Below are 12,554 nucleotides of genomic sequence, written 5' to 3' on the forward strand. Positions count from 1 at the left end.
GAAATAGGAGCTGGAAAACCCACACTACCATGTGATTGTAAAAATGAAATTTATTTGGCTTTCAAGGTACAATTTGAGAGTTAATTTGATCAACTGTATACAGGTATTTGTACATCCAAGAGACCATGAGGCAGAGAGGGGGCTTTTCAATCTCACAAGCAATGATGTAACAAGATCTGAAGGTTGGACGCTGACATTAGATACAAGTTCCTAAAGATACTTAACTACATTTTGTGGTTTTTAAGATGCAAGTAACTAGCATTCCCAGGGACATGCTCCCAACAAGAGCCACGTAGCCTGTATGCAGGAAGTTGCACTAGAAGGAATTGTCAGATAAACCAGCCATAAGGTGTCACTGAACCTACATCTCTGCAAGGACTCTCATCCAGGACTCTTCTGTCCCGGAAACTGCAAACGTGAACACATATAACGTGAGACCAGTGTGTTCCCCTTTGTGCAGTGACTATGCCTGCAGCTTTCAGATTCCACCAACAAAAGTAGTTGACGTCCTGATTTGCTTTTAATGATCAGTAGGAAACGGATCACAGAGCACCTGAATAAATAACAGCCATACTCCTGCAATGTAAACCTCAGCTTATGCTATGACACACAGTCCACAGAAACGCCACTGTTTTACTTGGCACCTGTAGTCATTTAATTTGCAGTTTATACATACAGAAGTTGTTGCAGCCTTCTAAGGGTAAATCTATCTCCATGTGAATGTTAATAGCATAACTAAAGACCAGGATATAAACTGAATCCTAAACATTAATTGTTAATCACTGCCTCATTCAAATATGCTAGACACTTTAAAGCTAAATGAAAAAGCAAGAAACACATTACTGTCTCAAAGCACACAACATGAAGTACATTACTAATGCACAGTAAACAATGCTGTGTCTAAAATAGTAAAAACAGCTCCACTTAACATATCATTACACTCCTCCGAGTACTTGTATAGACATTTGAACCCAAGTGCAATATATATATGCATACTCAGGTTAATAAACATCTGTTTTAGAAACAAATGTTGTTTACTATAAACTCTTCCTGGACCAGCGAAATACTACAAACTACTATGCTTGGTCAACTCATATGGGAGAGCGAAATAACAGTTAATAGATGCCCTATAAGATCTAAACATTGAGGAAAAGCAAGTCATAAGCATAGAATACCAGGTATAGGGAACATGAATAAGTGTAGTTTATCGAATTTCAGAATGCACTAGGTTCCAGTGGTGGCTCAGCTACTGGAATTAATGAGTCTTGAAAAAAACCAAACCAAAACAAAACACTTCCTCTATTTAAATCAACATGAATTCACTACTGTTAGGAGGGCAAGGACAGAAAGCAAGGAGACATTTTGTTTCTTTTGTTTCCTTGTATGCAAGGATTACGTGACACAGTAGTAGCTGCATTTCTTTTAAAGTCCTGCTTCCCTTTGAGAAATAATTCTCTCAAGTGTGCCTCTGCAATTCAGTAAGTTCCTGCGAAATCTTCTCCAGTCACCACAAGCATATCACACATAGCTCTAGAGCTGAGCTAACCACATCAGGCTTATTCTCTGAGAACCAAGATTTTCTTTTTTTTTTTCCTCCTCCTCCCTCTCCCTAAATACATTTATTTTCCAAGAGTAAAAAGACTTTCCTCGAGTCTCTTTGATGCTTTTTCCAGAGAATATGCAGTACTTCGGCTACCTTTTTTAACCACACAGTATATTTTGAATTTTAGGTAAGCAGCAACTTCAGTAACAACAAAAGTCTTACAGAATATCACACAGCTTTTTCTTCATTGTTTTTTTTAGAAGCAATGCAACTTTTTGGAAGGTTTTAATGACTTGAGCTTTGACCTACCCTAGTACATAATTAATTAGTGTGTATACTTTTGTGCATTTTCACAATTCAGGGTACAATCCTATCTAAATGAAGCATCTAAACACAGAATCCTTAAATATAGTTTATATGGTTAGGAATTTTTTTATTATTTTTATTTGAAATGTTATCTTGCTAAGAATTTGTTACTATTTTCATTGCTATTTATTATGAAAGCATCTACTAAAAGAATTAACAGATTGAGTTCATATAAGGGTGACAAATGCCCCCTTTGCCTCTTCCCTCTCCCCAAAAAAGACAAAACCAGTCCCATTTTAAGCTGTTATTATTTTGTTCTTCATACAATACATGAAGTAAGCTGAGGCTTTTCTGGGCCATAAGTAACAAGCCCCCACCACAAGGTCCATTTGCTTCTATTTGCAAACATTCTGCCTGCATTTCCAAATTTATTACAATGCCACTCCAGCCCAATTTCTCCTTAGTGGAAAAATACTTCAGCTGCATACCCTTAGCCAAATTGCCTGTTGCAGTTCTTATTCTCCCCTCCCCCCAGGAGGAAACCTTTTACTCAAGGTCACATTAATCTTCAATGAAAAGAAGAAACACAATGACTGAGAGAAGCCTATCTTGGAACACATAATATGCCTTCAGTGAACTCACCTTTTTAACAAATGCAAACAACTGTTAACACAAAGGTTTCCTTAATTCTTTTAATACCATCATCTCATTCAAGCAATGGTGGACATCAGTTTTCTTGTAATTAAAGGATGGTAGAACTCCCTTCACTCAGCAATTCTCCATGTAATGAAGCCAGCCTGTCTTCCTCTGCACCTTCTCAGTTCAGGCTAGCCCTATCCTTTCCTTATTGACCTGACCACCTGCCATTCTGTCTGCAGGCTTTGTGGATGAAATGCGTGTACTTCTCAGTCAAGACGGTTACATCAGTGTACAACTTACAGCTCAAAGGAGTTCCCATTGCCCTCCAAATCACATCCCACCAGCACCAACTTCCCTAAACCACTCTGCCTCCCTCATCTTCCTGCATTGCTTCTCTTTCCTTCCACTGTCTCTCAAATCTCCACAAAACAACCATCTCAGATCTATTTTATGGATGCTTATGTGTGCATATCAGAAATAGTGTTGCAGTGAATTAGGCATATGCTCTAGGTTTAGAGCAATAAGTGATAAATACAGAAAAAACAAATGCCAAGGGCAACCCTTGTAATGATACTGAACTTTTCCAGTGCATAGATTAGTAGTATCCAGAGCTGCAAACTACCTGATTTTCTAAATATATGCACTTTAACTCATAAATACTTCTACCCCAATAACTATGGGCTTCATGAACTTGACACTGAATCCTCTGCAGCCTTTACTTCAACACTGTATTGAAGGGAAATCATTCCACATCCCACTGCTAGATTCCCTGCACACCAATATATTCATACTGCATTAGCTTTTCAGATAGGATGCAACAGCTTTATACAATGAGCTTGATTCTTTCCTTTCAGCTCTGTAACAGGCATGAGCAGCAGAAGACACAAAATACTCTGCCCTAGGGTAGCGCAGTAATGCTCCTGGCAGCCAAAATAGTCCCTAGAGCTGGGTAGAGCCCCTCAGGAGCTTGTCAAATCCATACTTATGCCATCCAGAGCAACGCAGAAACCAGGAGACAGGAGATGTGAATCCCTATGTCACCAGCTTGTTTGGCTGCACTCATTGCAAAAGGCACGGAATCAAGCCCTATAATGTTTGTATTCACACAAATACAGAAATACACTGCTACGAAGAGAAACAAATTTCTTTTTCTGTTCTTTTAATTACTAAAAGAAAGGACAGAGAAAAGCTCTCTTTATGGTCTCTACAGAATTTTTGCATTACAATGATTGATGGCTTTCTGCCTCATAATTTCGTGCTCACTTGCAAGACTGAGGGCTGACACAAGAATTTACCTCAGCATCTCTGCAAGATAGGAGAGGAGAAGTAGTATGCACAGTGCTTTGAAAGCACAAAATACAGCTTTACTGCCAGTTAACAGTGGTAAGGCACCACTACCTGTAATGCTAATGGGTGCACAGAGGCATTCCTGTTCTTTGAACATGATGCTAACCCATAAGTCTTCCCATTCACTATCACTTTTGGTTTATATGATGAAACTGAATTTCATCACCACATTCAGTAAGTCGCTACTGGGGAGAAGAAAAAAAAAAAAAAGCAGCAACCTCAGAATGAATCAAAGTTCAGGGAAGTTAAGGTATAGATTCACTGTTCACTCACGAGGCTTTTAATCATACATTTAAAAAGCAGACATCTGTTAATTTCATTCAGTATTTTGTGAGATCTATAGAATTTAAAGGTATATAAACCCACTCTAACTTCCTTTCTTAGAAGTAACAAGTGGTATTTCAACCCTGCGGTCACAAACAAAAGCTAGAATTTACTTCCTTTTTGTCTAACCAATACTTTTAAAAAAAAAAAAGCAGTTGCAACGATCTAGACCAAATGGTATGTCACAGCAGGAACCAGCTATTGCAACACAGAATTCAGCGGGGCTGCATAAGCCACTCTAGAAACTGCATTCTTCCATGCACAGTTACCCTGGCCTGAGCCAAAGCTCTGCTGCCACACAAGGTTAGGCATCTGAGCTAGTGAGTCTGTAGGCAGAAGAATATGATGTGTAAAAGTCACTGCTATGACATATCCTCAGGTTTGGTTTGCTGACACACTGAAATAATGGCGAAAGAGAGAAAGGAGGCTTAGGCTGTCATTTTTTTCATCTTTAGAAAACTACATCAAAGCTATCTGCAGTGCAGAACACCTGCCAATGCAGTACGTAGATACACGTCATAAAGGTAGCAAATACATGTTAGGTAGCAAATACATTAGGTAAACAAATATCTTGGCTTCAACTTTAAAAAAAAAAAAAAAGGCAACAACCTCCCCCCTAGAAAGAACAATAGAGACAAACCAAAGTTCCTAATAACAAGAACAGCTCCAAGACCAAGAAAGCACAGTAAATGCCTCCTGCAATTAGCAAAATTTTAATAAAAGTAAAATAATATTCAGGTGTAGGTCCTTTACTTTGAAGGTGTATTTCAGCTAAAAAAACTGAACTATCAGCTCCGAATTATCTGAGGCTGTTGGGCACAGTGGTCTACTGGAAGCCCTGCTCAAAAAACCTCACATACTTGCTTTGGAAGGCAGGAAATCCTAGTACACAAAGGCTAAAACTCAGTTCTGAGTTTGTGTTCTGTAAAGCTAAAGTCTTATTACTTAATTTCATCCTTAATGCAGGCAACCCAGGAGTTATGTCGAGAATCTGTGTTGACTGCACTTTGCTATCCATCAGCTGGAGAACGTGGGAGAGCCCTGCTGACGGCAAACTCAAGAGTCTTCTCTAAAGTTAGCATTCTCCTACACAGACAGTTGTCCACCTCCTGTGGGGAGCCAAGTGGAGCCAGCCACACTGTCTTACCACCTGTGGATTCTTGTCTGCCTAGAGAAATATTTGCCTGGTTATTAAAGGGCAGTTTTCTAGTTCCAGCTTGATCAGTGCAAAATATATCTTTGGTTGCATTCTGGTTAAGTCCAATATGTAAGATATACACATACATTTCCCTTATTTAATGGGAGCCTTATCTTGGGATTTGTTAAATAGATGAGCTCACTGGAGGAGAATTCCTATTAAACCAGGAAAAAAAGGGGGAAAGGGGGCAGGCAGAAGGGAAAAAAAACCCAGTAACCTTTGATTGTCATGCCAACAAATAATGCCGGCCAGCTTTCTACTGTACCTTTCTAAATGCAGTAATACATGTTCACTGATTGACCTTGCCACTACATTCATAACTGTTTTAATTTTGGCATTTTCCATCAGTTACTTTGGCTCTTTAATATAAGCAAACAGATGGTACCAGGATCTCCACACTAGTGTCTGAGGGATGTAATAGACAACTTCACTAACAGCTCTTTTGGGAGGTGAATCTTATTTCTTGCTTTCCTTATGAGCGGTACGCAGTTTAGGATTGACTAACAGAGAGACATCCTGAAAATATAGGCCCTAGAAGTGTCTGTTTCATATTGTAAGTTTCACTGCTAATACTGTTATTAGGGAGGAAGCACTTCGGGGAAGTTACAGATCCAAACATTACTTGGGTTAGCAAGACATAGGGAAAACATGATTATTTGGGGGCTTACAGGAACTCTATCTACAATGCAGTTTACTTTCCATAGAGAGTGCTTCATAAAAATACTACTTGTAAGCTTGCTTCATAAAAGTACTACTTTAAGCAAGATTAACTCTGTGCAGCAAGAATTTTTAAAGCAATAACTAGCAGTAGGAATGAACTCTGCCAGAGAAGAGCAAGCTTGTTCATGTTCTCTTGAATTTGGGTATTGCCAGAGGGGAAGTGATGCACATTTTGTACTTTTGAACAACATGAATCCATTTGTAAATTGGCTTATTTAATAGTAGATAATTAGAAAATAACTAAGATATGCCCAGAGACACTGAACATTTGCTTTTAAATCAACAGCTGAACTTAGCAAGTACAATCCTGTTAATTACAGCTTCTCAGTAATCAAATTGATTGTCTAGGCAGTTACCCGATCCACACATCTGTCCTTTGCACCCCTCAGTCACCATGTGTTTTATTATTAATGTCTCTGTCAGCTAGTGAAGTGTTTTTTCTGATTGTGGCATGGACTAAATATCTCGTCCAGGGTTATGCACGAAAACTGTCAAATTAGGAGTCGAGTCTCTGCCACTTGAGTCCTGCTTGAGGGAATGAGCTAATAGATCCTCCCATCCATACACTTAACAGTTAAAAGTATGAAATTCATTAGCATTTACCTAAGAACCCATATGCCTCTAGCCTAGTGATAGACAGCGGTACATTCAAACACTTTCGTTTAGCACATTTTGTATTTGACAGTTTATTACCACAACAGTAGCAAACATTCAGTAGTCAGCACACTGGACACTATAGGGAAAAGCCAAAAGGACTTTTTGATGTACTAAACATAACAAGAAGGATTAAAGTATTGATCTAAACCCTGAAGTTACAAAATAAGGACTACCTCTTCCAGTTGCATATAGAAACAATACAAAATGGACCTGAAGTGGTTAAAAACACCAGCAACAATTACTGCTTTGTGAAGAAACCTCACCTATCAAACTGAAGCATTATGTCTCCAGTAACTTCCTCAACTTCAGGAAAGTGAAGCAAATGAAGCAGCGTAACACTGGTGCTTCCATGCTTTCAAGAGAATGCAGCTCTCTTGCATGTGAATGTCAGGAAATGAAATCAGCTCCTCGATTCCCTACCTTGTCTCCTAATTACATCCCAGCGTATCTCAGAGGCAGCCAAGTATATAACTCAAATAACAATCTTTTTACTTAATATTTCACAGACATTTTTTACCAGATACCGATGGCAGCATAAACCCTCAGTTCAGTTTCTGTGGGAGGTTTTCTTCTGACATGTATTTAAACACCTATTTTCAGTATGAAATGAAGTTTTCACCCAAAATCTATACTGCTGTTCCTACTACAGTGTAGTATGACTTACCTACATGAAAGCAGGAAAATGCACTTGACTGTCTTTAAATGAATTAACTAAAATGAATTAAACCTCCATGCGGATATTTTTATTCACAATCCAAGTGAGCTTCATTTGATTAACTCTGTTTCACTCCTTTAAAGCAATCTACATACAATTAAGCCCCTTTGATTCTGAATAAGTAGACAGATGAGTTTAGCATAATCCATTTAACCCACTTACATTCAAGTTAATTGTCCTGGAGTGTTCCCATGTAGAAAAATGTTAATATTCTTAAAATAACACAATTCAACTGAGTGGTATGCACACACTGCTTCATGCGGATCATCTACACCTCACACAAGAAAAGCAAAATTGCTGGTACTTGTACTAAAAATCATGTCATGCCTTTAATCCTTTTCACACTTACCTTTCTCACATTATAAAAGTCTCGATGGGGATTACTCTTTAGTTCTTTAAATTCTGACATTTCATTTAACATCTCATGTAAACTAAATTTAGATTCTAAAAAGTTAAGCCTCCGATGACAATATGTTTTTCTGTAAAAGAAAACACAAAAATTAACTGTAACACAAAACTATTTGTATTTCAATTTCAGAAAGAACTTGAAAGTTTTCACAGTAAAAACATTTTTTTTAAATGAAGACCAAGACAAATCCATTCTTCTTATCCTACTGGTTAACAAATATATAACTCAATATCCAATATGATTTCAGACCAAAGTTATTAGTGAAACCTCAAACAGAACTCTACATAACCATGTTATGTCCTTTAAGTTGTCCAAGTATTGTTATCACTATATCTGTGCATAAACTGCAGTTATTTTAGTAATGATGACCAGAGAAAGCATAAAACCTATAATAAAATGTGATGTCCATTGCCACTACTCTGAAACTATACCTCCAACACAGCAGATGACCTCATATATGACAGAAACAACCTGTAATCCGGACTTACTCACTATGGAAATAATTTTAAAATATTTTCCCAAAGTTTATTTGCTTTTTCAATGTGAATATAAGAAGTCAAGATAAGATGCAATATACTTTCATTTTTATGCCTTAAAAACACATATATTGTGTAGAAATACTTTTTTTACCAAAATAACTTCTTTTGCTCTTCTTAGAAAAATCATGCTTTTTTTGTCCTGCTTGCCTATTCCTCTGTCTTCACTTTCATCTTCTGTTATGTTTCTCATTCTATTTTTAACCAATGACATGGTTTTTCTCTTCACCATCTGTCAATTCTTACTGAATCTACAATATTTTTGTAGCACTATTAGTGTAATAGCCTTCTTTTTTCTGCTTTATTGTTGACAATCTCTCCTCAATGGGACACAAATCCCATTATGGATTTGAATGTCTGGTTCAAACACAGTCTCATTGCATCTGATACTGATCAAGACCCATTTGCCTGCTGCAGGAAGTCTTTGTTGGGTTATGCTAATTCAAGAGACCGGAAGACTGAGGAGTAAGGGTGAGATTTCACCAGTTTAAGAACAGCAAAGATTAAAGAACAATGGGTTCTTGATCTCCAAGCAGCCCCATGTGTGATAGACATGACAGAAAAGCACTTGCTGCAAACAGGGAAACAATACCATATGAAGAGCTTATGCAACAGGATAGCGAAAAGACTTCTTTCTTTTGGCTTGTGTGTATTTATCAGGGAGTGCAAATCAGCCTGCAAAAGCTTAATCTGAAGACGTGAAAGGAGCAGATGATTGCTCCCACATTCATAAAGGTGCTGAGTGTTCTAACATGTCCTATCAAGGCCATTCTTACTTATGGCTTCCTGATAAAGACTGTTAACAAAAGCTGCAAAAAGAAGGGTCTTCAGCATGACTTTTGTTTCAAGTTTTTCCTCCTTGTCCTTTATCTTCTCAACATCTGTCTCCTGGACTATAACATACTGAAACTGGAAATGCATTTACCCACTGCATACTGTAAACAAGCATACTCAAGCTAGCTTTGATTTGGAGCAGGAGTGCTGATAATGCTGGTGGAAGCATAGGCTTTTGCTCTTGAAAAAGCGCTTAGGGAATGGGACAGTTCTGTTCAGCCCATCTGCTTTGCCACTATCAATGCGCAAGGCAGACAGATTATGCTGCAGGTGTCAGACACAGACTCAAAGGGGAAAGAATGCATCAGGTGTGACTAACTTGTCATGTTGTCAGTGATGATCTCTTAAAGGCAGAAGGAGTAGGAATGCAGTGCTGGCAGGCAGGGCAAATCTTTTGGAAGAACAGTCCCGGTTCCTGCTTTGTTCCATCCTAGGGTGGATTCTTTTCCTTTCCTGGTGTTGAGGCCATGAGAAACCTTGATGTTTCCAGTCCTCAGCTGGGAAATAAACTTAAAAACTGGATGCACATGTTTTCTTTATGCACTGGGCAACGACATTGCTTTGTCATGAGTGTGTCAGTGACTGTACTAGAGTTGTTATATTTCTGGTTTTTAGAGATTTCCCAGGAGTTTGATGGTTCTGGGAGATTTCAGACCTATTTTGATTGTTTATGTGTGGATCAGTTTTGCAGCACATGAGCAGTTACTTCATATCTGAAACAAATCAGACTGAATATTTATGTTGCTGAGCTGTTCTGTATGCTCTATGTATGCAGGGTTTCTCTTCATGCAGAGTAGAACAGACATGAAGGAATTCCAGACAACTGTTCAAAAACCTCAAATTCAGTATAAGCCAAAACAAAATAAGAAAGGTGAGGTTCAAGTTTCAGTTACCATGCCTCAAGAAGTTTGAGTCAGATTTTACTTGAACGGGAACATTTGGCCAATTTCTTGCTTTTCTGTTAACTGCTTCTCATTTTGCCATGGTTGATGCAAAGAAACTAAAGAAATTAAATACAGCCATATGTGTTGGGGTTTTTTTCCTTTTAAGTCTTTCCGTGATGCATTAATGCTTGAGAAGGGCAAAACAAAACATTACTGTAGAATGAGTACCTTGAGGAATTAAATACCACAAAAGTGAGAAGTATAAAACTAAAGGTAACCAGTAGCCTGAAGGGGCAGAGAAGGAAAAAAGAGAAACATACGTTGGACCATCTGCAAGTAGAGCAAGAACATGGCTCAGGTCAAGGGTATAGGTCTCCAGGTCAGGATATGGCAGACTCCGCGGCTCATTGAGTTCCATCATTTCTTTGTTATCATAAACAAAGGGAATGCCACCTTTTATCTTGATAACATAATCCAAATTGTCTGGAGCATCATCAAGATTGTAAGGATCTTCATTTTCTTCTGGGGGTGAATGGAAATCTGGAAATAAATTTACATTACATTTAGAAGAAATAACTTACAGAAAAGGCAAAATAATTATAAAAAGGACTTTCTGCTTCTATAATGCTTCATTTCTAACAGATCTTAATGCTTTCATTAAAATCACATTTTCAGTTACTATAAAAGATCTGTTGATACAACACAGCTTTATTCTGACAGACTTTAATTGCAGTCCCTCTCTAAGCTAAGTGCCTACCTTAACTCAAATATTATACATTATTACAGTTCTCTGAACCAATGTATAAATAGATTTAATAGTATTCTTTATCAATGTATGATGGCACAAGTTTCAAAATAAGTTTCGAGAAGTATTTGAATTAGGATGGTTGAAAGTACAGTTGAGATTTTTGAACAATAAAACAGTTGTTGAATTCATACCCACCTTCATTATTTTCTTTTCAACTTCTGACTCACTGTAGTAATTTTGGAAGTTTGTATTTAAGCACACGGTAATGCAGCTGTTCTCATATTGAAACATCAGTCAGAAAAGAACAGGCTGTGCCTTACTTCTTCACCTCTGCCCTTCCCACAATCCAATGACCTAGACTACTGCGTACATACTAGGACTGTTTCTTCTTTCTCTACACCATTAGTGAATGTACTTCACTCATGGTAGAGCAGGAAATAATTTAAGACTCAATGCTTCTCACTCTCACCAAGGCAGTGGTTGGTTTTGTTGTGTTTTGATCGGGGTTTTTTCATTTGTGGTTTTTGTTTGTTTGTTTTAAATAAAACTCCTTATTTTTATGTTTAATTGCTTTTGAATAGAACCAAGAAGTGCAGAAGCCAGAGATAGTACCACACAACTCTAGTTTTCCCCTTGGCCTTCTGATCATGACCGAAATCACAAAGTACCAGAAGCACAGTTGGGATTTGTTCAGTACAGTTTTGTAATCCCTTTACAAAATTACAATTTTTTTTTTTCTGAGAATCAGGTAAACACACATAATTCTGGGAGATTCAGCTTATGTGAACACTCAAACATTATCACTCATGCTAGTGAATGTTCATCGCTTCTTTTACTATCTCACTAATGCAACTAGCATAAATGTAATTGAGACACTTATTTTATGTCAGCTGAACTACATTCTTAGGCTCAGTCTTACCACTGAGATTTCTTCTTTTACCTGTTCAGTTAAGCCAAAACAGAAAAGTAATTAACCAGTCCTTTTATTCACCTAGAGCACCTGAATGTATGTTATAAACTGATACCATTCTTATCTCTAATATTCATAACTATCCAGCTCAAACTTGTGCTAATTAAGACATTGTGTAATGAGATTTTATTGTTTATGTCATAAGTTTAAAATAATAACTGTAAAAAAAGCTATTAACCTAATAATAGCTTGGAAATATCTCCCTGGCAGCTGTTCCAAAATATCTTTTCTGTCTTGAATATTCAGTATACTGTCCTCTTTACACTCTTCCTGTAAAACAAATACTTCAAAACATGTTAGTTCACCCTCTTTCAACCACTGAGCTAGAGGGCAATTGATTTGAAATGTCACTGTATGGCTGAGAATACATTGCCAACAATATGGACACATCTACAGTGGCACATCTGTACAGACCAAAGGTTGCTCCTCACACGCTAATCCAAAAACTAGCAGTGCAAAGTTTAACACACAAGCAAAGCGTTCAAGACACAACCCACCTAAGTGACAAATATCATTTGTGACATATATAGTGGGGAATATGTTCAACCTATTAAGCCTTGTTGAGAGATCAGAGTCTATTAACCCAGGCAGAATGCCCAACAAACATGACTATACAGCTTCCAGTCTTGACCTGGTAAGCATACCATGCCTGTGAAATTACTGACTTGGGGCTTGCTAACTGGTATGTCTGTATCGTTCTTCAATTTACAATGTAGATGAGCTC

The 12,554-nt window shown here is 37.7% G+C and overlaps 1 protein-coding gene across 3 annotated transcripts in view; it reads right to left on the reverse strand.

Moving 5' to 3' along the window:
* The window catches only part of AMPD3 (adenosine monophosphate deaminase 3), a 37,335-nt gene that overhangs the window by 17,267 nt on the left and 7,514 nt on the right, over positions 1–12,554 (reverse strand). For all 3 annotated transcript variants that reach the window (XM_075502150.1, XM_075502152.1, XM_075502151.1), the window contains exons 5-6: positions 10,433–10,652; positions 7,799–7,928 (exon numbers count right to left, since the gene is read on the reverse strand). In XM_075502150.1, coding sequence (XP_075358265.1) covers positions 7,799–7,928; positions 10,433–10,652 — 350 coding nt within the window. The remainder of the gene's footprint in view (positions 1–7,798; positions 7,929–10,432; positions 10,653–12,554) is intronic.

The sequence above is a fragment of the Mycteria americana genome, chromosome 5 (assembly GCF_035582795.1).
Source record: "Mycteria americana isolate JAX WOST 10 ecotype Jacksonville Zoo and Gardens chromosome 5, USCA_MyAme_1.0, whole genome shotgun sequence".
NCBI classification, from domain to species: Eukaryota; Metazoa; Chordata; class Aves; order Ciconiiformes; family Ciconiidae; genus Mycteria; species Mycteria americana.